The sequence below is a fragment of the Pseudonaja textilis genome, chromosome 11, assembly GCF_049901715.1.
Source record: "Pseudonaja textilis isolate UNSWEBS1 chromosome 11, rPseTex1.2, whole genome shotgun sequence".
Lineage (NCBI taxonomy): Eukaryota > Metazoa > Chordata > Lepidosauria > Squamata > Elapidae > Pseudonaja > Pseudonaja textilis.
Genome location: NC_142000.1, coordinates 1,084,176 through 1,111,031, shown reverse-complemented (window position 1 = coordinate 1,111,031; position 26,856 = coordinate 1,084,176). Strand labels below are relative to the sequence as shown.

Sequence of the window (26,856 nt, the reverse complement as noted above, 5' to 3'; positions counted from 1 at the left end):
TGTGTGAACAATTTTTGTTTAATAAGCTGTACTGTTTAGTCCAGACAAGACTGGTGCTGTACACATCTCAAGAATTTTACAGCTCTGGGTGTGTTTTCTCTTCTTCAATTATTGTTTTTATTTTTTCAGGCAGGGTCTTTAACCAAAAGTCCACATAGCTGTTTCTCAGTTTCTCTGATTTCCTTTGTTCCAAGTTTAATTCGAGATACTCTTCATGCAGACCATACTGCGGCCATTCCACCAGACCTTCACCATTTGGGTTCCTGGAAATAGCAGAGTCAAGAATTCAGAGGTTTGCCTTTAGCGTAACTGTCATCACTTAACTCAGCCATCAAAATTCAGTGTTTCAAAATAGCCAAACTCTCACCCGTTACGGGCAAAGTTGCTCCAGTATTTCATGATTGTTCTGCTAAGCCGTTTCTCCTCCTCTGTAGCTTCACCTGTGCAGAGCACACAAGAGAAAATACTTAGTCACGCCATGCACAATCTAATTAGAATTTAATGGCTTTAAAAGGATTTCAACCTATTTATGGAGAAAGTTCACCAGCAACTCCCATCTATCCCATGATAGATTTCCTATGAAGTGAACCTGAGACTTTCCCATGAAGTGAACCTGAGACTTTGGGGACACTGACAAGCCGCCTGAGTTAGGAACTGCTGGGCAGGGTTGGGGGGTGGGGGACTCTTGGCCTGATCATCTGATGGGATGTTATTTTTGGGCCAACAGCCTTGTTGTCATGCAAAAGTAGAATCTCCAGGGTCCCCCAATAGGTCTTCAGTTTGTGAAACAAGATCATTGATTTGAGCCACCTGACTAGTTAAGACAGAATCTTGCTAAATCCATGCAAAGTTCTCCTAGTTCTTTCGCCAGCCATAAACACCTGGGTCCAAATGGCTTATTAACAAGCTGCAGTTAAACTGTCAATCACTGGTCTGAATAGAATCAAACGAAAGCTGATCTGCAAACCCCTCGTAAGTGGCCTGATCTGGACAAGATTTGATCTGGATTTCCATTCAGTTGTTTCAGGGCTTACTAAATGTGATTGTGCTGCTTCTCAGGAATGGTCCCCCAAATACAAAGCCGAGTTCATCACCATGGTCTGCCTTCACAAAATCTGGCTTCTTGTCTCTGAATGCTATGGGGCGATGCTGGAACTCATAGAAGTAGACCGGAGCAGCAGAATCTATGAAAAAGATGAGAGGCAGAGAAAGCGTTACAGCTGTGTAGACACAGGAGCCGTGGGACGTGTGTTCAGTGGAGACAAGGAACACGACAGCTGAGATCCTGCATTAACAGAAGGTTACGCAAGTTAAATTAAAACACAATATATATAGAAATAGGGAATGAGGGTTGTCTTGGAAGAATTTTCCAGTAGCCAGAAAGACGGATGCCTGTCCAGAAATAATTTTAAGAAGCCCATGTCTGAACATGCCATGCCAGCCTCACTGGGCAGGATACAAGCGATGCTGCACCGGTCTGTATGATCATCATTGCTTTCTGTTTTGCGATGATGCTCAGCGAAAGTTCTTCTTCCCCAGTTCGAGCAGTTGTTCTAAATCTTTATGCCTCTAAACTAAGCAAGAGAAGTCCTCCTTGGATCTAGGCTTCCAAATTAGCCAGAGGCAATTCAGGGGGATCTGGCTAAGGTGGAATGGATTCTCTTTCCCACTTTCCCACTCAGTCTCCACACAATGAGCTCTAGAACTTTGGCTTTGATTTAGTCAGCTATGACCAGGATTGATTCACCTTATTAAAAAGAATATTTGTTTTAAGTGGTATTTTATGGCCAAAGTGTTTTTCTGCAACTGAGAGAAGCATCCACATTTCTAGTTGCTTTTTTCCAGACCTGCAAAAGCAGATTAGTTTATCAAGGACTAAGTGCCCTTTGTACTTCCTTGACTTGGAATTTCTTCTGGTCTGGAGAAGAATTATGAGCACCAAAACGTCCTTCCTAGCTTGGCTCATCTCCCTTCAGGGGCAGAATAGTGTTTTTTTTTCCCCTTCCTGATTTATTGCAACAGAAAAAATAAAGTTGACACCTGAAAAGGATCAAGTTCCAAACTGCTGCTAATTTCTGTTTGTACTGGTTCTAGCTGAAATGGCAAAATGCTTCTCATAAGATAGCTAAAATGACAAAAATGACAAGAATAGTCTATTTTTTGTAACCCTTTCAAGTTAGTTGGGAAATGTATTTTTAAGTTATTTTTGCCACAAAAAGCAGACAAAAATTCTGAATTGAGCCTCCTGGTTACCATTTGCAATCAGAGGGAAAAAACCAATTAGAAGTAGACTTAAAAATCATAAAACAGCAAGAGAGGCCTCCACCCTTCCAAAATATCTAAAACTAACATTGATTGGTGGACACCAATTCTTGCAGCCCTCACTGGGACCATAGCTGATTCCTCTTTGGTCAGTCTAAGAAATTAGGCTTTTGTCAATTATTACACCTATTTATAAAAAAGGCTCCATGATCAACCTGGGAAACTATTATTCCATTAGTTTATTGCATATAATCAACAAATTATATCGGAACACTTTGGAACTGACTGGAGACCAAAAATATCTCCACAGATGAAGAGGTTGATTTTATAACCGGCAGACCAAGAACTGATCATTGCTTGGTTTTCCAATATCTACTGGGAAAATATAGTACAGGGCCCAATGGGGCTTTATACAAATCCTTTCTTGACATTAAATTCACCTTTGCTCTATTCTGCTCTATTTCTATTCTAGGAAAAAAAACTATGACTTTGTAGATGAACTCACCTCTGTGGTATCTTGCGGTTTGAAGAGAAGGCACGACAAAGATGGCATCTTCCATCAGTTTTTGAAACTGACTGCGTAACTCTATAGGGTCTTCAGTGGCTTCCAAATACTTATCCAATATCATCTGCATAATCTCAGGAGGGTAATTCTGCCAAGAAATAAATATATACGTTGAGACACTGACCGTTGTTTTGCTTTTTGGCACTTCATTAACACTAATTAACTTTCATCACCAGAGATGGGCTATGTTCCTTCTTGCTTCAAACGCTCTACTATCATCCCAGTGCCAAAGAAGGCCTCCATCAGGGAACTGAATGACTACACACCAGTTGCTCTAACATCTGTAGTTATGAAGACCTTTGAAAGGCTTGTGCTGTCCCACCTGAAAACCACCACGGATCTGCTGTTAGATCCCATGCAGTTTGCATACCAAGCAAATAGATCGACAGATGATGCTGTTAATATGGCTCTGCACTATATCCTACAACACCTTGTAGGATATAGTGCAGAGTACAAATACCTACGCAAGGGTCCTCTTTGTAGACTTCAGTTCTGCATTCAATACCATCATTCCAGACATTCTTTTAACTAAACTAAACCAACTAGTGGTACCTGAACACACTTGTAAGTGGATCATAAGCTTCCTAACAGACAGGAAGCAGCGGGTGAAGCTAGGCAGAATCACATCTGATACCTGCACAGCCCTCCCCGCCCCCACAAGGCTGTGTGCTTTCTCCACTTCTCTTCTCTCTATATATCAATGACTCAAATGATCCATCTGTTAAAATACTGAAGTTCGCAGATGATACAACAGTGATTGGTCTCATTCGAGACAACGACAAATCCGCATACAGACAGGAGGTTGAACAACTTGCCTTGTAGTGTAACTGGAACAATCTGGAACTGAACACACACAAAACCGTAGAAATGGTGGTAGACTTTAGAAGAAACCCTAATACTACCTCTTACAATACTAGACAACACAGTATCAACAGTAGAGACCTTCAAATTTCTAGGTTCTGTCATATCATAAGACCTAAAATGGATACCTAACATCAAAAAAAATGTCATTAAAAAAGCACAACAAAGAACGTTCTTTCTGCACCAACTCAGAAAGCTCAAACTGCCCAAGGAATTATTGAATCTGTCATCTGCACCTCTATAACTGTCTCGTTTGATTCTGCAACCTAACAAGACAGACATACGTCAGACACAGACTTCAGAGAATAATTAGGGCTGCAGAAAAAACAATTACTACCCACCTGCCTTCCATGGAGGACCTGTATCCTGCACGAGTCAAAAAGAGGGCTGTGAAAATATCTACAGACCCCTCACATCCTGGACATAAACTGTTTCGACTCCTTCCCTCAAAACGACGCTATAGAGCTGCACACCAGAACAACTAGACACAAGGGGAGTTTTTCCCCGAATGCCATCACTCTGCTAAACAAATGATTCCCTCAACACTGTTCAACTATTACAAAATCTGCACTACTATTACTATTAATCCTCCCATCCTTCCTTTCACCCACCCCTCCCACTTATGACTATATGACTGTAACTTGTTGCTTGTATTGTAATGATTTTTATTGACTATTTATTAATATGATTTGATTCTTATTGTACCCTATGACTATCATTAAGTGTTGTACCTTATGATACTTGACTCTTGATAAATGTATCTTTTATTTTATGTACACTGAGAGGATTTGCACCCAGACAAATTACTTGTGTGTCCAATTACACTTGGCCAATAAAGAATTCTATTCTATTCTAGGCCTATTTCCTCAGATTTTGTATAATATCAGGTGGATATTAAAATCTTGGATTCAAAAATCCAAGAAAGAAAACTTTAGACTCCATGGTTATAGAGAAAAGGACTTTTACTGGAAATTAAAGTGGCAGCATCAGAAGAAATACAAGATCTGAGGCATTAGGCGCAAAAATCACATATAGAAAGTTATCCCATGTTCCCACCCCCAATAGTTCAAACTGGCCATCCAATCTGAGGTGTATATGTGGGGCATCTTGAGGTGGTGTTTCAGACATCTGGCAGGCCAGGACGGTTGACCTTGGTGTAGACGGATAAAGGGCCACATCTGCGCAGTAAGTAAGTAAGCATAGTCAGGAAACCACTCCAACTTTAACATTTCACCAACTTAAACCTCCAGCACTCTTCCCCCCACAAAGCCCAATTATTCTTCCCAACCCCCCAACCCCCATTTCTATGGCAGCTAGAAAGACAAGAAGAAGAAGGATTCTTGGAGGCTGACACTATTCTATATTCTATTCTTTCACCAACAAATCTCATTCCCCATGCCAGCGTGGTTTGTTTGACCCTCTTTCATCCTATGTGAACCCGGCCATCCTAACCTAATTAATAATCAAGGGTTAAAGAAAGAGTGTCTTTAAAAATCTCCGGATATGTAAGATTATGGGCCTAAATTCTGTTGCAGAAAGTAATACAGCAGCAATTAGCAATCAAAACTATTTTTCAGCTCTCAACAAGAAGATGCTGGGAGAGAATTAGTCAAATATATGTTAGGAAGGATATAGAGTGTAGAAAACAGCCATAGAGGCTAAAACATATGAAGAACGGTGGGTACGTCTAGTAAAAAAGGAGGACCAGGGGCGACAGGATGGCAGTCTTCCAATATCTCAGGGGCTGCCCCAAAGAAGAAGGAGTCAAGCTATTCTCCAAAGCACCAGAAGGCAGGACGAGAAGCAACAGATGGAAACTAATCAAGGAGAGAAGCAACCTGGAACGGAGGAGAAATTTCATGGCACTGTGAACAATCAACAATCAGCTTGCTTCTGGAAGTTGTGGGTGCTCCGCAACTGGGCAGCCATTTGTACAGAATGGGCAGAGCTGTCAAACTCCTGGACCACTGGCCGGATGCGTCATGTGGTTTAACGAAGGGGGGGGGAGTCCCGATAATGTCACGTGATGCTGCCCTGACAATGTGAGTTTGACACCCCTGGTCTTGGGTGTCCTACTTGAGAAGGAGTTGGACTAGAAGCCTTCCAACTCTCTTATTCTGTTTTGTTGTTTCCTTTATTTACAAACTTTTATTATAATTTAAACCATTTTCTTTTACATTTATTTCTCATTACTGAAAACTTTATGACAATCCATGCATATAGCCCTTGCTTACTGACTGCCTTGTTTAGCAACTGTTCAAAGTCACAATGATGTAAAAGTCAGCTCTACAACCACAGAAGAATCCCTTGGTCTCATGGTCACCAAGCTGTTCTGACCCAAGCCTTGTTCAAAGCAAACACCAAACAGAGATCAAAGAAAGACCTCTTTAGTGCTTCTCTGTGAATTCCGTTCATTCACAGTAAAATGCTATGAAAAACTAATTGTTGGCTTCCGGTTTGAGTCTCTTTGGCGACAGACCGAAATCTGTGATCGTGTGCGGTTTCGATCTGTGCTTGCCGCCAGAGCACCCCTCGCCAGCTGGTTTCAGGGCTAAGCCACCCCATAGAGGTGGTGAAGAGGGGAGAGACCACCAGCAGGGTCAAGGAGATCCCCATCTTTCTTCCCCAGCTGGCCATTACTCCCTTTCCTGAAGGAGGTTGCAGCGGTAGTCAGAAATCGCCACCTCAAAGAAGAACTGAACTGGAAAAGAATGTACAGGAGGAAGATAAGAAAAGAAAGTTTTGGTCGACTGGGTTAAACTGAAAAAGCAACAACGTAAGGTACCCTGGAATTTAGTTTAAATACCATTGTTCCCAAAGAAGATTTTGAAGCAGCGAAGGAGAGAAAAAAGGGAAATAATTAGGTTTTTCTTTTCTTCCCTTTCATATACTGACAGCTAAGAGACTTAAGCAAGAAATTGAAAAAAAAATCCACTTTGACATTAATAGGCATTTAAGCTGAAAATAAAAGTCAAAGGGATAATAAAGATTTCTGGATATTCTGGATTTCTGGATAAGTTTTTAAAAGCAAGAAAGGAGAAAAAAAAGAATAAAAGGATAGGATCTGGAAAAATGGAGGAGACTGCCTGGAACTAAGGAATGGAACTGTAACTAAAAGGAACTTACAGTGAAACTTTGACAAGACTCCCCAAAGATACATCCTAACTGAAACTTGGCAATAAAATAACAGAACCCCAGGAAGAGAAAGTGGAAAAAAGAAGCAAGAAGAAACAGCCTTGGATTATTTGGATCACTTGGTGATTTTGGGTTTTTGCATCTAAATGACTAAAACTAATCGGGTGGTTGTTTAAAAGTGTTTAAAATGGCATCACTCTTAGAAGAACTGAAAATGGAACTTTAAAAGTGGAAAGAGGATGCACAAAAAGGGAGAGGTTCTTTTGGCTTCGTATTTCAATTCTTAGAAATGGAAATCTGGAACTATGAGAAACAACAAGAAACGCTTGCAGAACAAGAAGATCGGGACAAAGAAGAAGCCATCTTTAATGACTAAATAATTTTAAGTGAGGGGAAAAAAGGAAAGTGGGGAAAGAGAGTGGAAGGTTTAAGACTAGAAAAAAATAACCAAAAAGAAGAAGAGTTTGAAAGATAAGCATAATATTAGAAAGCAATAGAAGAAGGGATTACAGATGAGAGAATTAGAAGTAGAGAGATGAGGGGGTAAAAAGGGGAGGGAGAGAAGAGGGGGAAGAAGGTAAGGAAAAGAAGTTATAAAAGACAGAAACAAGATATAGAGAAACAGGGAAAAGATATAAGGACTGAAACCATAAGCCTGTTTAGAGATAATGGGTGAAAATTTAATTGTAAAAGGGATTCTGAAAGGTGCATAAGATAGCATTGTTATATTACAAATAGAAACAATTTTAGAAAATATGACTAAAATGATAAAATATTCACTTTAATGTAGTGGAATGTTTGTTAAGAAATAAATGAATTAAAGTGAATGAGATAATTAAATTAGGAAAGGATGGGAACATTTTAATTATTATTTATTTATAAAAAATATATAAGTGAGCAATATGGAAAAAATTAATTATGGAAAGTTTATAGGTGTTCCCAAGGAAGTATGATATTTAATTGAAAAGAAATGTTAAAGATGTTAAGATTTTAATGAATATTAATGATAAAATTGAATTGGAATGTGTGTTTTATTTACATATATATATATAATCTTTTCTTTTTAAGAATATAATGTGTATTTTAAGAATGTACCAAGCAGAATTCGATTGGAAGTTATGTATTATATTGAATGCTATAATTTTAAAGGTATACATTGAAACTTAAATAAGAGTTTGAATGGATAAAATTAAAAGATATAAAGATGTCATACTCCAATTAGTAACTACAGGGGAAAATTTGTTTAATGAGAAAAGATAATATGAAATTGCAACAGGACAGACAAAGTATAAATATAATGATTTGAATTGAGATGAGATAATTAAAATAAACTTGAGAAAATTAAAAGAGGGCAAAAACTATGTAGAAAATATAAAACAGTAATAAGATAGAACATAAAAATGAGCATGAAAATGGGACCATGCTATTTTCAAAAAAAGATGTTTTATTTGTATTTTGTTTTTGTGAAAACCCAAATATTTTTTTTTTAAAAAAACTAATTGTCCCAGATAAGAACAAGCCTTGCCAAGGTTGTGCAAGGCTGCCAAGAACACTAGATAAAGTTACTCAGAAATATTTCAAACACAAAAAGTCTCCAAACACAAATCAGGATAGTCCAAATGTCCACAAGACCTGAAGTGCAAAAACTTCTTTGCTTCCTGCAAAGAACTCCAGTTTCTCAGCTGGCTTTTATCCCTTAAAGGGAGGGGCCATCACCTTGCAGCCTTACCCCTGAGTCTCCCATGCTTCTGCAGCTGCTCTTTCCTTTGAGCAGCCTTGCGCGCACTGGGTACAGGCTCCTCAGGGACCTCTTCATTACTGCTGCCAGCCTCCACAATCTCTAAGGCAGCGCTCCACTCCCTGATGGTCCTGGCCCCATCCCTGCCTCACACGCAGGCCCCTCGCCTGAGTCCTCATTCTCTGAGACCTCAGCCGTCCGCACCTCCTGCTGGCAAACCACAACACAGGCAGGTGCTTCCACAGGCAAAGTCAAGGAGGAAAGCAAACATCAAACCATGTCACGGTCGCTGCTGTCTCCCACGGCAGTCAAATGGCGAAGCGGGGGACATTCAGAAGCCTTTGATCATCATGCAATTTCCCACAAAGCTTAGAGATTAGTCACAGCCTTCATTGCCATATCACAGCATGGTTTTATTTTGATTTCTGATTTTTATTCTTAAAGCTAAACATTTCTTAAGGTCCGGTTAAAAGGAATGGGATTAGCCACCTTCTGCAGAAGTGCACGTATGGATGAGAAAATGTATGGATGTCGGTTTCCAGTGCAGAAGCCTGGCTGATAGAAGGTGACGGTAGAATTCCTGAAATCCATTGTGCCCCTCGAGCACGCCAGGCACAGTCAGCTTGCCAAATGCAGCCCAGGGTGGGTCTGATTGGCTGTTTACCAATATTGGAAGAAGGTGAGTAAAAACAGGGACCAAGTTCCTGATTCCAATATTAGGCAGAACATAGAAAGTCTTCAGATGTGACACAGAAATGATACAAGGATTGGGAAAACAGCGGATTTTTGTTTTAAATTTTTGTAGCTTCTTATGAGCAGTCTGTGGCATTCTCCCAACCGTCTGCCTTTTTAACGATTATTTTAATATATTAATATATTAACATATATTTAATATGTTAAATATTAATATAGTTAATAAATTATGTTAATATATTGCAGCCTGCTTCTAATTTGAAATGTGCTAACAGCCCTGTAATCTCCTTGGGCAGCCAGTAAGATCCTTCAGCCACCCTGGACTGCTGAATCCCATCTCTGCTCTGGGCCAGAATCCCAAAGACAGACTCGCTACTGGCCGGAGGCTGCCCAAGGCTGCGACTTGGACTTTGGGCTGGAAGAGTGCTGCGGGAGGCCGCAGCCCATTTTGGCTGGCAGAAGCACCGCGAGCTGGTCCTTTATTGTTTCCAGGATGGTCCCAGATCTAAACAGCCCGGGGGCTGGATCCGGTCCAGAGGCCTTGAGTTTGACACCCCTGTTTAAGTACTCTAATTAGAATAAAAATGTTCAAAAACATCAACTAATCAACAAGGAAAAAAAATATAAAATAGACATCGTAGCTGAAACTCACAGCTGGTCTGCAATCCCCCCTTGAGATCTTCCACAAAAGAGTCATTTCTCTTCATCCCACAAAATCCACCTTTTAATTCATTGGACTTTCATGGCTTCCCATCTTGCCAAGCCATTCCTGTTTAACTCAGCTTCAAAAGAAGTAATGAAGAGCAAAACTAACAACAGGAAAGCAGGATAATGGCGACCAGGCCAAACCGGCCAGCAGGGGTTGAGAAGGGCCGGCTGGGCCCTCCTGGCTGCCTGAAGGGTCAGCAGCTTCAGCTTTCTCATCAAGCCACTTACAGCGCATCAACCAACATTCCACACAAAGTGAGTCGCGAGGGAGGTAGAAACTGGTTTGTCTGATACCCAGTTAGAGGTGAGTGGCTGCATCTCTGCTGCGATCCTTTCCCGATCCATGCCATCTATATCGGAAGAATTTTTTGCCAACTGAAATCCAAAAAAGACATTTCAGAATTTCAACTGAACTTAAGGATGCACAAATTATAAAAAACTATAAGAACTGAGCTGCTATTGTGTAAGTAGGCATAAATGAATTAAAACATATTTTGTCACAGTGCAATAAGCACTTAAAACTATTCCTATAAAAACAGTTTATAAACAAGCGTGGGGATGATTTTCCCATGTGCTGTGTATCCCCTGCCCTCCTCCTTTCCCCACCATGTTCCCCATTTGGTTTTTTCTTTGTAGACACGGTGGTGGGTGGAAGGTTGTGCAGATCCCCAGGACGGGGGGAGCCAAAGGCAAGGCACTTGGATCCTGCAATCTGTGCGTGAGAAAGAGGGTGACGGTGGCTCCTGCTGGGCGGTTCCCAGAATATAGGAGTGCAAATTGTCCGCTTTAGTTCGGCAAGATTTCTGTCTATGGGTGAGGGGCAATAAAGGAAACAGCTGGCAAGAATTGCAGTGTATGTGTTGTGGTTCTGGAACCTGAAACATGGACTCGTTTTCATTTGGACTCTACTTCTATCAGGTCGTCTTTGCTGGACGTTGTAAATCCGACTCAATCTATCAGTCAACCCTGTGGTCTGGATACCCTGTGTAGGGTGTAAAAGATCCGCCTTCTCCTCCCCATCACCTCTTGGACCCCTGGCCAAATCCTTTCCAGGAGGCTTAGCATCCAGTGTCACCACCGTTCCCCCTTCTAGAAACGAACAAGAACAGCACCTGCCCAATCCTTAGACAACCTGGACAGCCACTCCCAGAATAAATTATATTCAGCTACACCAGCATTTTGTTATTTTTCAATATTTTTCAGCACTTCAGCACTCCTTTCATGGTTTTTTTTTCATGAATCACAAACAACTTACACTGTAGATAAGCCATCCATATTCATTATTATTCACTCCAATTAAATATGGGACGGCATGAAGCTCCTTGGAGGCCAACAGTTCCTCTGGGGCTTTTAGAATGAATTCTCCATCAACAACTGCAGGAATAAAGTGAAGTTCCTGGGAAAAGAAGTTACACTAATGCGAATCTGGAAAGGTACAGAAATGTTTACTTTGAGGCTCAACAAAAATTAAGAAAATTAAACCTGCAATCTCTGAGGGAGATGGGCGGTTAAGAAATAAGAAAAAATCAACCCATCTATGCCTGCCGGCCTGTCTCTGTGCAGATTAAAACAATCCAGCCGAAAGCTACAGAGTGGTGACCCCATCCCGGCCTCATGTTGCCTTTGACTCTGCCTCTCTCTCTCCTGCTCTCTCTCTCTCTCTCTCTCTCTCTCTCTCAGGGGATCAGGATTCTTGCTCGAAGGGGGTGCAGAGATGTGGCACAAGCTGATCTTCTGGGACCCAAAACTTGTCTTAAAAGAAAGGGGGATTCTTTCTGCAGCTTTCATTATCTTTTATTTTTATTTTATTTAAAGTCTTTGACTGTGATGAGCCATCAGGGTTATTAAGATCTGGGCAGCATAGAAGTTTAGTAAGCAATTATTATAGAGTGATCGGCAGGCTCTGAATGCTGCAGGCTAGCCCATCTCGCGCTGACTGAGATAGAAAAGGTATTGATGCTTTTGAATGGTGATACTGAAAAGGGCTGAGAATACAGCGCATAGCCAAGAAAACGAATCAATGGATAGCTGAACAAATCCATCTAAAGTTTTCACTCGAGACACAAATGATCAGGCTCTGCTGACCAACCTATTTGGAACACATGAGGTAAAATCCTGGCTTTCCAGAGAAGCCTGTAATGCTGAAGTGATGGGAGGAAAGAGAAGAGAAGGAAGACTGGGCTTGTGTACAGCAGTGATGGATCAAGGGACCCTTGGAAGACGAGAAGGGCCACGCTGGGAAGGATCAACCGGAAGATCAACAGCAGCCACCTGGCTCCTGAGAGTTAAGTCTAACTTAAGGGTTCGAGCAAGCAAGCAGCTTTCTTAGCAGATTCTGGGGGTTGCTGTCAGGTTCCTGCCAGAACGCTGCCCTTCTGAAGGGGAGGGGAGACGCTTCTTGGGGCCAATTGCTTGGACTGCTTTGGCTTTTGCTGTAACCTCATGGGAATTGGGGAGGGGGACTGGGCCATCAGGATGGATTCCCCCCAGCCAGTCCCAGCCTCTTACCCAAGAAGAAGAGAAGGACCAGGGGAGACATGATAGCATCTTGCAATATTTGAGGGCTGCCACAGGGAGGAGGAAGGGGACAAGCTATTGTCTAAAGCGCCTGTAGGCCAGACAAGGAATAATGGAAACTGAACAAGGAGAGATTCAACCTGGAAATAAGGAGAAACTTTCGGACAGTGAGAACAATCAACCCATGGAACAGAAGTTGCCCTCGGAGGTTGTGGGAGCACCATCAGTTGAGACTTTCAAGAAGAAATTAGACTGCCATTTGTCAGAAATGGTGTAGGGTATCCCACTTGGGCGGTGGGTTGGACTAGATGACCGACAAGGTCCCTTCCAACTCTGATTATCTGTTATCTGTTAAGGCCACGGTGCCCCGAGGATGACCTGTTATCACCAACCCGCCTAGGAGTTCTCATAACACCTTTGCAGCACCGTATTAGCTACTGGTGGACATGGGGCTCTAGGTGAGGGTTGAACAGGGGAAATTAGCTTAATGCTTTGTGTGGGAATCTTCAGACTCCACCTGACTTCTCTGCAATCCCTTCTCTCAGCAAACGTTACTTGGGAACTCCTTTCAAGAGTCTTGCCTTCCTGAGAAGGGAGCTGACGCAGGTCCTTATATTTGTATTCTATGATCTTGAGGGCTGCTTTCAATTTGGATGAATATCCTGTCAGTAGAATTGAAGATTCACAGTTGAACACCTTCCATTTCTTACCGGGGGCAACCTGGAAACCAGTGACTTTAGTTCTCCTTCTGTCTTGTTCCGTAAGCAGAGCAGCATGGCAGGACTAGTAGGATCACAGTTGGCAGCAGATGCCACTTTCTTCAAGGTGGAAAAAATATGTAATATAAATGAGGTACAATTTACACTGATGAAACGGGGATACAAGGCTATGGCCCTACTTGCAGAATTTAATTCAGATTTTGCCTTTTCTGAACTTCCATATCCAGTAACTTGAACTTCTACAAAAGCAGGACCTGACCTCCTTGACTGCATATCGAGAGGGTACATCTGGGGAAGGGGGTGTTCCTAAAAAGTGACAAACCCTCCCCCCTTGTCATCACTGCTGGGTCTCATGCGAGCAGGGTGTGTCCCTCTGCTTCCAGGGATGTCGGGAGAGGCTGAGGCCCCCCTGGCAGCTGGGCAGCAATCAAAATGCCGGAGATTCACAGGCACAGGCGATGGAGGTGTGGTCTGGATTTGTCCTTTTGGACCAATCTACTCCTTGAACCCAAACCATTTTGATGGCTATTTGACATATGCCTGATCATCTTTCCCAGATTTAACAGTTCCATGGCTCGCTTTGGGCCTTGGTGGCGCTGTGGTTAGAGTGCAGTACTGCAGGCTACTTCTGCTGACTACTGGCTGCCTGCAATTTGGCAGTTTGAATCTCACCAGGCTTAAGGTTGACTCAACCTTCTGTCCTTCTGAAGGGGGTAAAATGAGGGCTCAGATTGTTGGGGGCAAGAGGCTGCAAACTGCTTAGAGAGGGGTGGAAAGCACTGCGAAGTGGTATATAAGCCTAAGGGCTATGGCTATTGCTACTGCTTTTATTTACAGTAAAAAAAAAGGCAGGTGGATATTGGGATACCAGCATGCAGTTCTCAGACAACGGTTACTTACTTGAGCAAGGATTTCTGGATGCTGGATGAAGATGCCGGGGAGCAGGACACTTCCACTCTCAGAGATCGCTCTGTGAAACAAACCCTTGGACAAAGGAGATAAAATCTACCCACACAGACAGGCAAAAAAGGACAAAATATTCCATCACTTTTTGAAAGGGCCTTAATAATAATATATCAAACTTCTCTTCAACAAGGAACTTGGAGAACATTAAAAATGCAGATCATCTCTGCAACTGTGGTGCCTAGGGGTAGGGGCCAATGGAATTGGGCATAGACATCTGTGAGGTGGTGTGCCTTTTAAAAATCCTGTTATTGTCCATAGATAGAGAAGTTTTCCTAAACTTCAATCCTGTGGTTTGGCCAGAGTTGGTTTAAAGAGTAGAGTTGCTTGGGTAAAAAAAACAAGGCACACCTCCATGTGCCACAAGAGTCTTTGTCATTCAAGAACATTTCAATATCTGCTTCGATGTTCAGATTTTTGAAAAAGGGGTGGTCTTCAGTTTGCCAAACCACCAATTCAGTGTATGGGTTGCTTGCGGCTGATCAGAAACCTTCTACCCTCCAGTCCCTCCCCAGAGTTTTCTCTGATGGTTTTAATTTGCACAATGGGCTTAATCAATGAAGAAGCAGCTGCATCCTCAACATCCTAAGCTTGTTTAGTTTTAAGCCTGCTTAGAGTTTGTGTGGTTTAACCTATCGCCTGTGGTTAACGTGGAGTCCTGCGTCCTGCAGGAGTCAGGCTAGCTTCGCGCTCAGGTCACTTATGTTGTGCAAGCCCAGCCAGTTATGAAGCAATCCTGAGCACAGGGACTTATTGGTGTTTATCCATTCATGTACTAGAACCCACCTCATAGGATGGAGGCATAAATGAGTAAAACTGGTAAAATCTTAAAATCAACTTAATCGACCAGAGTAACAGAGTCGGAAGGACCTTTGGAGGTCCCCTAGTCCAACCTCCTGCACAAGCAGGACACCCTGCACCACTCTGGACAAATGGCTGTCCAGTCTCCTCTTAAAACTCTCCAGGGATGGAGCACCACAACTTCTGGAGGCAAGCAGTTCCATTGGTTAATTGTCCCCACTGTCAGAAAATTTCTCATTAGAGAATCTTGGATTGGATCTTTCTTTAATGATCTTCCACTTGTTACTTCTGGTCCTGCTTTGGAGGACAGGTTGACTCCCTGGTCTTTGTGGCAGCCTCTCAAATTTATGAAGACTGACAGCCTGTCCTCCTTTCCCCTAGACTAGACATACCCAATTCCTGCAACCCTTCTCCATATATTTTAGCCTCCAGCCCCCAAATCAATCTTTTTTTATAATATGGTGACCAACACTGGATGCAGTATTCCAAGAGAGGTCTTACCAAGGCTTTCTTAAATGGTACTGGCACTTCATGTGAACCTGATTCTATCCCTCTGTTAATGTGATCTAGGATTGATTGCACTGGCTTTTTTGATTACTGCCTCACTCTTTGGGGGTCACATTTAAGTGATTGTCCACTAGGACTCCAAGATCCCTCTCACAGTTACTGCTGTTAAGCCAGATGTCACCTAATCTGTACCTTATTAATCTTATTATTAATTGTAATCTGTATCTGTACAGCTTATTGATTTGAATAAAAAGCATCAGAGGCAGGCCTTAACCAAGAGGTATCAAAAGCTTTAAAGCAAAGAGGAAAGGAAGCTGGAGATCAAGCAGTAAAGGACACAAGAAAATTAAACAGAAAATTAAACAGAAGCAGAGCTTCTGATGAGATAAGGATGCCTGGAGGGCAGTCTCTTACCGGATCTGTAACCCCCCTAAGTTGCAAAAAGCTTTCAAACCAACTCTGAATGTCCACGGCCCAAAAGAAGGAATTGATGGCATGCGCTCTGTCAAAGGTCTTTCAGCTGCTTGTGACACCATGTACCCACCTGAGCCCCTACGCTGAATCCTCCAGCGGACTCTCCAAATATGGTCACACAGGAGGGGTCTCCTCCAAAAGCCTCAATGTTTTCCTGAACCCATTGGAGGGCTGCTACTTGGTCCAGGAGCCCCCAGTTTCCAGGGGCTTCTTGGGAGCCAGTGCTGAAAGAAGAAGAGCTCAGAGTAGCCAGTCAGGAAAAGGGTTCTGGGCATTTCTCTACTAGTTATAATATTGAGGAAGGGATGGAGGGGGGAACACCTCTTAATGCCTAACGGATTTGATGATGATGATGATTGTTGTTGTTGTTGTTAATCTTTAGTGAGATTCACAGCCTTTGGGGCTGGTTGGTAGCTCAACAGCTCGAGTCCTAACAAGGACCTAGGTAACGTTCAGGTAATGTCGGAGAATATGAGCTGTTCCAAGTCAGGGTGTTTTTTTGTAGAATCAGGGTATTCAAGTCTGATAAATTCAGGATTTCCAAATAGCGAGGCAGCCCTTTAGGTGGTGTTGCTCCAAGGGCTCCAATCACAATTGGGATCACACACGATTTCTTTTTCCAAAGTCGCTCAACAGCCAGCCGGGACTTTGCTTATCACCTTCAAGGCCAATTCCTCTAGCTTCGGTATGCAGAAGGGAGCGACACCGCAGCTGAATCAGAGACTTTCCCAAAACATCTTCTGGACTAGGGTTGAACTCTGGTTGCCTAGCTACAAAGGGGGGGTGGGGCGAGGTTTCTAGGTTTGTTTCATTTTGAGGCTTTGCATGTTTTTGCTTCAGATCTTGCCTGACTTAGCCGTATTAATTTCTTTCCTAACGAAAGTACCTTTTCTCCAATTCTGTAAAGCCAAAGGTTTTTCTTTCCTAGGAGTTGGTACAGGCAGCCCTGACAAGGGCATTTTCTAACGTATTTTATTAAAGGGCATGAATTAAATTTAAAATGCAGTAAAAAAGCTCAGGCTTTTCAATAAAATGTTAACTGAAAAAGACTACCAGAAATTCTGAATGTTTTCTACAGAAATATAGGGAATGCCTTCAGAAGAAAGCTGTCTTCCCCTTTTCTTGGCAACAGCCTGCAACTTATCTTGTTCCAAATGTAGTCCTTGCTCCATCAGGCTGCTTTCCTTCCCTCCTGAACATCGATTCCTGACTATTAGAATCTCTCTTTTCTCCTCACTCTTTTCTATTCACCATGCTCGTCTATGCAAACCACTCCCGGTGTTTGTTTTTTTCCCAATTTCCACATTTTTCTTTTATGTACATAGATTTATGCTCTTCTCTTCAAATCATGACCAGGATGGCTTAAATAAGAATAACTGAAATATTAGAGACCACAAAATCATTCATGCAGTAAATTTCATTTCATATACTAAAACCACAATGATATAAAAAGACATCAAAATAAAACAGGCAAATGGGGTTATGCACAGGTTCTAAATTCCAAATGGCTGTTTTCCAAGCTCTAAACCACCATTCTGCTTTCGGCAGTTTTCAGGTATGTCCCCAGAGGCCAATCATGGGATGTTTCTGAAAGCTGCCTTTGTTGTCAGTAGATTAATGGTGGGATAGACAGGTGCTTTGGAATGACTTGTTACGAGCTTTATTCTGCAGGCATTTACAAAAGATAAAAGTCAGCTAAGCTGCCTGTGCCCGAGTACAGGAAAGGGGCTAAAATGGATGCGGTTTGGGATGTTTTCTTAGGCTCTTGCAACTTATTTTACCTGAGGAATCCAAGAATCCCCAGCCGGTACTGAAGCACGACTACCACCACATTTCCATAAGCAGACAAGGCCGATCCGTCATAAAGTGAAGCCCCGCCATTGACCAGGCCACCTCCATGAAGCCAAACCATCACCTAGAAAATAGATCAAAAAAATGACCATCGCTGAAACTATTGATTTGGCAAAAAAATTTAATTGTTTCCTCTCTGTGCCCACATTCAATTGATGAATGGGTTAGTTATTTAATTAGAAAACCTATGTTTAATGGGAATAAGAGAATAAGAGAGTTGGAAGGGAGGCAGACACGGCCTGTGAAATGTAAGCGCTCTAATCAATCCCACCTTGGTTTTCCTGGCCAGCAGAGCAAGATGGGGAGGAAATTTGGAAGTCGTGGGAGCTGCATCACTGGAGGCTTTCAAGAAGAGGTTGAAGTGTGATATGATGTATGTCTAAAAAGGACTTGATATAGCCAGTACACTGATGCTGCAAAACTGGAAATGTGATGTATAATAAAAGGAAAATACACAATGTTTTTTTAAAAGAAGAGATTGGACTGCCATTTGTCAGAAATGGTGTAGGCTCTCCTTCTTGGGCAGGGGAGGGTTGGACTAGATGACCTACACGGTCCCTTCCAACTCTGTTAATCTATCTCTTTTCTCCTTTTCTTCTCTTTTCTTCCTTTCCCTAAGAAACAGGAAAAGAATTCTGCTTTGAAAAAATGAAAAATATGAGCTCTCCTCTGATAAATCTTGCATATGTATATAACACAAAAGGGGGAATTTTGGAAAAATTGTAACAAATCAGATTCTTCCCCTTAATTTTATTCTTCATACTGCTCCTTTTAAATAGGAACAACCCAGAGTTTTCCAACTCAGCATCCCTCTGCTTCACTGAAATGTGACTGAACAATTCAATTAATGAGAGTCACTTGTGAATCGCACGTTTTCAGATTCAAAGAGCAGATAGAATTGCAGAAATGTCCAGTAAAAAGAAAGGAGGATATATCTGCTTTTATATTAACAACCAGTGGCATAAAAATGTCACTAGACTAAAGAAATTTTGTGACGTGGACTTAGAAATACTATTAATTGCATATCCTACTACACACACACACACACACACACACACACACACACACACACACACACACACACACACACAGAGTTTTCTTCATTCATCCTGGCTGGGGTCTACATATCACCCCAAGCTTGCATAAAGGAAGGCATTGCAAAACTTAACTGACCATGCAAATAAATTGTGCAAACAGACTGGCAGATGATCGGCTGCAGAAATATAGTATTCAGTGCATTTTACAATACCTCGAACCCCCAAAGACCTATGCAAGGGTCCTTTTTGTAGAGAATTCTACAAAACTTTACTAGAGAACCAGTGGCGGGATTCAATTTTTTTTACTACCGGTTCTGTGGGCGTGGCTTGGTGGGCGTGGCAGGGGAAGGAGACTGTAAAATCTCCTGTCAGAGGTGGGATTTATGCTGGTTCTCGGAACTCCTCAAAATTTCCGCTACCGGCTCTCCAGAACTGGTCAGAACCTGCCGAATCCCACCCCTGTAGAGAACCCACTGTATACCCAGCAAGCCAAACAGCTGGAGAGCAGGTACTGAAGTGAACAAACAGTTCAAGCAGAATGGATACCCACAATCATTGGTCACGAGATGTCTGCAAAGCACAGTGGGGGGAGAAAGGAAGAAACAAGGTACAAAACCAGCCATATGGCACACCCTGCCTTAATCAAAGACACTTTGGAAGCTGTAGAGCGCGCCTGCAAGTGGGCATCACACACAGCCCAGAGGCTACCATAGGAGGACAAATTATGCATTGTAAAGATTGCTCGGAGGCAGGAGGCACTTACAATGTAATCTACCAAATCCCCGGTGTGGATTGCCCCCAGGCCCATTTGGCCAAAGCAGGGAGGAAGCTAACCGCTAGATTGCAAGAACACAAGCATGGGGTCAGACAAGGAGATCTGAACTCATTAGTAGCTTAGTGTGAGTGAACAAGGACAAACTTTCAATTTTGCAGCTACAGAGATTGTTGGACCAGCCTGGGAAACAAGCCAGTCAGTCAACAGGAGTGCTGATGTACCACCCGCCTGTCAAGTACTTAAAAGGCTGGGCAGCACAAGCAAATGGCAGCTAATGATTTAAAGCCAGCCATGAACACACCCCAATCAACCTCTAAAAAGCCACACACAACCAGGCACTATAAAGACCACACAGAGAACAGCACACAGTCTGCTAGGCGAGAGAGAAGTGCCCTGAAGCCCTGAAGTCTGAATGCTGGGAAGGCAAAACCTCTCATCCCGGGGACTGACTTAGATTGAATCCTCGGGTGAGATGCCTGAGGGAATGTGTGGTGTGAAAGAACAGCTAAGAGAGAGAAAAGAAACTGAATTTTACCTACAGGCAACTTAGCCTCCGTGTCTGGGGTGAAAATGTTCAGGTAGAGGCAATCTTCAGCCACCGTCAGGTTGGACAGCGTTGCATTCATGAGCGTCCTAAAAGCATCCAGCCACCCCAGGTCTTGCAGGCACCTTGAGCATAGACAGAAATGTGCCTGTCGGCATCAGGGGCGCTTTGGGATCTCAAGGGTTAACCTGGCAGGCAGTTGCTACCCTCCCCCCACAACCCCAGCAGCACCCCTGAGGGGGGAGCACTGAGCCACTTTGCTGGCAAGAAGCCAGCATCTCTGCAGGCGGGCCAGGGTCTCCACTCCCCGAGGCTCTGGTGCTGCTCCCAGTGACTGAACCGGAAAAGCTGGTTCTGGGTGGCAGCTCCCCCCCCCCCCGCAGCCAGGCAAGTGCTGAACTTCATAGCTCCGCCATTCTTTCCATCCCAAGCCATTCAAACAAGGCTTGGGGGAGATTTGTTTGTTTTTGAGACCCCACCCTCCCCCCAGCCCTTTTTTGAAAGGCAGAGGAATGCATTTACGCCCAAAGAGCAGAGGCCGCTGCCTGCCTGGATAGCATCTCAGCGTGAACCACGGATACCGCAATGCAATGCGTCCCTTGTAAGACAGAGCCAGGGCCTGACATCGGTAGAAGGCTCGGCTGGCTTCCTCGGGAGCCAGTAAAACAAGAGCAGCTACTGCATACTTCTTTTTACATGTTGTCATCACTGTCATTTTTCCATTCAGTGTGCAGTATTTGAAATACGCTATGCTTTTTTTTACACACCCACCCACCCTCCAATTTCCTTAAGGCTTGTCAAGGAGAGATTAACTTTGATGGAAATGTCAAAAGAGAAGGACTTGGGTATCCCGCCCTCTTTCCCCACCTGCACAGCAACTAGCCTTTCGTTGCTGTTGCGAATTAAAGATCGGGCCATGCGTAAGGTTGCATCTCTAAGATTTCTCGCCATCAGCATCCAACCAGGCACATCTTCCTTCTCGGGCGGTTTCACGATGTCCCTCTGACTCCTGGAGCACTTTAAAGTCATCCTTCCTTGTCTTGCATTTTCTGCCCAAAGGGGCAGTTTCTGTGGTGCACTTGGATGCAGTTTTACTGGATCAGAGGTTGGTGGGTCTCAGATGAACATGCCAATGTGGAGGAATCCGTACACAAAGCTTCCTCCAGCTCCTCCTTTTTGAGTGCAGCCAATCATTATTTCTAAGCAAGGCAGCTTGGAAAAATCTCCGCTTACCTTATGCTTTATTGTGCTCTGAGTTTTATATTATAGTGACCAAAACTAGGTGCAGTTTTGGTCACCAGAATATAACAGAGATGTTGAAACTCTGGAAAGAGTGCAGGGAAGAGCATCAAAAATGATTAGGGGACTGGAAGCTAAAACATACGAAGAACAGTTGCAAGAATTGGGTATGTGAAGTCTAGTGAAAAAAAGGATGGGAGTGGCATGACAGCAGCTTTCCAATATTTGAGGGGCTGCCACAAAGAAGGGGGGGTGGGGAATCGACCTGTTTTCCAAAGCACCAGAAGGTAAGAGAAGCAGCAACGGATGGAAACTAATCAAGGAGAGAAGCAACCTGGAAATAAGGAGGAATTTCATGACAGTGAGAACAAATTAACTGGTGGATGGTTTCCCTCCAAAAGTTGTGCGTGTTCCAACACTGGCACTTTTTAAGAAGAGACTGAGTGGCCATTTGTCCAGAATAGTAATGAGTCTCCTGCTTGTGCAGGGGCTGGACTAGAAGACCTCCAAGGTCCCTTCCAACTTGTTATTCTGATATTCTGTTACTCAATCAAAACGTTCTAATAAACAGATGTTTTTTGAAGTATGCATGTTGTTCTTCCATTGCTTCGGCTCCAGATGCTGCAGGGTTGCCATATCCCCTTTCTCACCTTGGAGAAGGGCAGCTTCAGAGCCTGGGGAAGTTGAAGGAGAAATACAAGGATGGACTTCATCCTTCAGGGTATCCTCTCTGAATCCTTGGAGGAGAAACCGAATTACACATTTCCCCCTTGTTTTTAATTAAACATAAGGGGAAAAACTTGAAGAAAGAATAGGAATAAACTATGAGTGAATAATGAAGTGTCATGGAGCCGTGGTGGGATTCAATTTTTTTTACTACTGGTTCTGTGGACGTGGCTTGGTGGGCCTTGTGGGGGGAAGGAGATTAATGTATTTGCCGTTTCTCCAAACTACTCAAACTTTCTGCTACCAGTTCTCCAGAACTGGTCACAACCTGCTGAATACCACCTCTGTCGTGGAGATTGTATCTTTCCAATGTCTCACTGTAAAGGACTTAATGTATTCTATTGTTGAAAAGACGATGAATCACTGCTTAAAACTGAGAGAAATGGAACGAATCCAGCAACATTTCCATCAAAGATTGCCATTATTATGTACCCCTGATATACCAACTGGGCTCAGCATAGTCCTAATAACTTAAATTAGTTTGAAACCATTCAAGCATTGAAGGAAGACCTTACATTGGGGGTTGGGATGTGCAGTCTCTCACATAGCTCCAGGGTTCAGCTGGTTGTGGTGAGGAAAATCTCAGGGATCCAGTTGGGGATTTGGCAAATGGGACTCCAAGAAAGCTCTTCACAGGCTTGTCTACGCCCTCCACGCCAGCCAGTTTGCCTCTCAGACGTCCATACTTGGTGTTCACTTCCAGGTGGTCTTGTCTTTCACCTAAAAATTCAAGCCTAGATATGACAACAAGCAATAGACACCAAGGGATGACCTTCCTACTCCCTTCTGTGTTTTAATTTGCTCAGTGAAAGGTTGAACTGCAACAGCAGAGTGACTTCCCCTCTCAGCATCATTTTACTATGGCTACTGCAATCGGGACTTCTACCTCTAGCCTTCTTCTCCTCCAGACTGGAGAACTGGTGCTGGCCAAGGGCTGCCCTTCATGTGGGGAGAGACTGGGAGATGAGGTGGAGATGCAAGCTGGCAAGGCAGAGTGGGACAGGCACTTCCTCCAGGATGGCTTTTTGCTGCTGGGGTCTCTTAGTTTTCAGATGTGTGACGTCTCCTCTATGGCTAAACCTCCAAAGCACCAGAAGGCAAGACGAGAAGCAATGGATGGAAAGTAGTCAAGGAAAGAACCAACCAACAGCCAGCAGGGGGTTGGACTAGAAGACCTCCAAGATCTCTTCCAACTCTTTATTCTGTTAAACAGGCTCAAACAACGGTTTGATCATCTGTTCTGCCAGACATTCATCAATGACATCTTGAAATGGCAAATGTGTCTGCAAGTGACCTCCAAGCTCCCACTGACCATCCACGGTAGCTTGGTGGCTCTATAGCTACATCACTTCAAACAAGGGTAATGGTGCAATTTTATTTATTTCCTTTGTGGGGGCGGGAAATAATTTTTAGTTTGAATCAAATCCAGTGTCACCTGGCCCACCATTTTGTATCATATCCATAATCCCCCGTCAGGTGCACCCAAGACCCTCACAAGGATGAGCAGGGCAGGAGTCTGCCAAATCATTCCCCTGTATCTTGCCCCAAGGTAATCTGGGGCAGGGTGGATATAAACAGCCATTTTGACAGCCAGTCCTTCAGGCTTTTGGCCTTCTCAAAGGGACATCTAAGCAGCAGTCGCCATTCCTTAAAGTTTCTTTTGTTATTTTCAATACTCTTTTTGAAACTCTTCAATATCTTCATAAAAGACTTAGATGAGAGAATAGAAGGGGGACTCATCAAATTTGCAGATGACACTAAGCTCGCAGGAATAGCCAACATCCCAGAAGACAAACTCAGGATCCAAAGAGATCTTGACAGCCTTGAACACTGCGCCCTACCCAACAACATGAATTTTAATATGGAGAAAAGCAAGACTTTACACCTGGGCAGAAAAAAACCCCAAAGGTACATGTACAGATTAGGCAAAATCTGATTCAAAAACGTTAACTGTGAGGGATCTTGGAATCCTACTGGATGATCACTTAAATATGAGCCAGCAGGTTGCCAAGCGCTTTTCACTGTTAGACTCAGAGTTCTGCCGTTAGCAAGTAGTAACTTCAACTTGGTGTTCTAGATCATTCAAATTCCAAAGGAATTTGTGTCTGGTCAAAACCAAAAGCCCGGCTATGGCTTTTTTAATAAATATATTTTTTATTTTTAATATAATCATTCCATCTTCAGTTGAACAGTGTACTATCTGGATACAAATATCTTTGTTAAACAATGATCAAAATTACAACATCCTTCATTAAATTAATATTGATTCTGCAATTTTTAATGTAATATTCTACATATTAATTCTACAATATTAACATAACATTTAACATACTAGTCATAATATTGACCTGTCTTTTAACTTATCCTCTTTATTTTGTTTCCCTATTTCTAACTTCCATTTTTATTATTTAACCATTGATAAAATAGATCCCATAGTAGTGAAGCAGTTGAAAAAGAGCATATAAAGCACTTTTTCTTTAGCATAGGTCAACTAGTCATATTTAGCAAAGGTCCCAGCTTCCCGTAACATTGTGCAAACCCACAATATTGCTGAACTCAGGAACTTGAACTAACCATGTTACTGTAAACAAGGGTGAACATGGAAAATAACTGATGGTGTAAGATAACTGAATAATCAAAAATATACTTGTTATTTCCTCTTTATACTTCCCTTATAGAAATGTATGCAATATTGTCCTTATTTGGTAAAATGTAGTAACGCCCAGGTCGACGCTGAGGTCATAATGGGTATAAAAATATTGTCTCAGGAAGAGCTGGGGGTTCAGAATTTGCCATGTTAATGCTCTGAACGCTTTGCGCAAATAAAGCCTGTATTCTCCAACCTTTTGTGGTCTTGTGTCCTGAATTGGAAGCAAGAATTGCTGCAATAGTAGTATAGTATTCAGTTTGCTCTTTCTCCTTGTCAAGGTTGATCTCTTCATTTCCGCACATTCTAATATTTTCCTAATCACATTCTCATCTGTAGGTATTTTACTCTTCCAATTTTGTGCAAATATAATATATAATATAATAGCAGTGGTTAATACATGAATACACATTTTCCTTACTGTATTTTTTGGGTAGAATCCCCAATAGAATTATTTCTGGTTTTAAATCAATGTGTTGATTTATCATTTTTTTCAACCATATATGTATTTTTGTCCAGTATTTTTTTTTTACTTTTGAGCAAGTACACCACATATGATAATATAACCCAGGTATCTGGTGGCACTTCCAGCATTTAGCCAATTTGTCCTTAAACAGCCTTGCCAACCTCAAGCCTCGGTGGCGCAGTGGTTAGAGTGCACTACTGAAAGCTCCTTCTGATGCAGCCAGCTGACTGCAATTTGGCAGTTCAAATCTCACCAGGCTCACCAGGTTGACTCAGCCTTCCATCCTTCTGAGGTAGGTAAACCCAGATTGTTGGGGGCGATAGGCTGACTCTGTAAACCGCTTAGAGGGCTGTGAAGCACTATAAAGCAGTGTATAAGTCTAAGTGCTATTGCTATTATACAAATTTTCTTTATATGCAGTTGACATTGTTAATTTGTAATTCCTGTCAGAGTGAACCATCATACATCAACAAGCAGATGGTGCTCCCAGCTCCTCCTCCCGAGATGCTGGTTCTTCTCTGAACATTTGAGAGGCAGGGCCAATGGTGCCCCTGTTTACTGAACTTTGGGGTATAAATGTTTCAAAGAATAATAAAAGGGTGATGATGTTCCCTTCCTTCAGTTCAGCATATCAAATATTCCTTATGAAAGGAAGCATGAAATATAAATTGTGACAGGACTTGGTTGTGAAGAAATCTGTTTCCAACACCCACTTTTTGTTCAGCCAGATGAGTCCACCTCCCTGTAAATAAGTAACATGCCCTTGGCCCTCTCCACTACATCTTCGTATTGTAAACATGACTATACACTTTCCCACTTGTCTCAGAAATGTTGCTTCTGTTTCAGATAGTCTACCTGTAACGGGATGTTTCTGAACTTCTTAAAAAAAAATTAACTCAGATTCATAGAAAGAAAGATGATCAATTCTAATAACAATAACAATAAACAGAACCTCCACAAAGGTTCTATGTCCGGAAAGTCTGTTCCCCTGCCCGCAAGAAATAGTAACAACGAATGGTGATTTACAGGCTTTCCCTTTCTTAGCTGACCCTGGAAATACAATTCTACAGTTGCAATACAACATACCAAAAAACTTTGCTGAGAGTTGGACAGACTATAAATTTACTTTTATAAGCAAATTTCATAACTTTTGTCTTTCTAAAGGTTCCCAACAAGAATATCTACTAATGGAAGAAGGTGCCTATTAATCTTGCTTAACTTTTATTTAACGAGTTTGGTTATTATTAGCAAACTGCATAAATTCACAAGATGGATTCAGGCTGCACAGGAAGCAAATGCTGCATTCAAATCTACAGTATTTAGAGAAGGCCTGTCTTAAAATAAAAGCTGGAAACAGAGGACTTTTCAGCAGAAAGCTGCGATCAGGAAAGGAACAAATATTAGTTAGATATGTCTTGACAGAAGTTTCAAAAGAGAAAAAGAGGAAAGTCATGACACCAAACGCCTTGTGCTCCTTTACATCCCCTGAAAAGGACTTTTCTACATTTATTCATGATCAGCAAAAGAAGTTCCATTTACCCTCAGTTGTTATTCCAGCAACCAACAAGCTTTCAATCACGATCCCAAACAGCCAGCACTTCATCTCTGCTGAAATCCACTCGCTTCTC

The 26,856-nt window shown here is 42.5% G+C and overlaps 1 protein-coding gene and 1 long non-coding RNA gene across 2 annotated transcripts; one reads left to right on the top strand and one right to left on the bottom strand.

The window, feature by feature from the left end:
- Nucleotides 1-26,856, bottom strand: LOC113445339 (fatty acyl-CoA hydrolase precursor, medium chain-like). Its single transcript, XM_026714460.2, has 13 exons — nt 26,768-26,856; nt 22,631-22,835; nt 20,146-20,275; nt 17,725-17,858; nt 16,014-16,167; nt 14,099-14,203; nt 13,190-13,297; nt 11,218-11,358; nt 10,257-10,337; nt 2,768-2,915; nt 1,035-1,184; nt 368-440; nt 1-263 (listed from the first exon to the last, which is right to left on the bottom strand). Exons 1-13 carry the CDS (start codon nt 26,829-26,831, stop codon nt 77-79), a joined length of 1,680 nt encoding a protein of 559 aa, XP_026570245.1. The 5' UTR covers nt 26,832-26,856; the 3' UTR covers nt 1-76.
- On the top strand, nt 597-2,904 carry LOC148124810 (uncharacterized). Its single transcript, XR_015744895.1, has 2 exons — nt 597-646; nt 2,735-2,904. It is a non-coding gene; the product is annotated as an uncharacterized LOC148124810 (long non-coding RNA).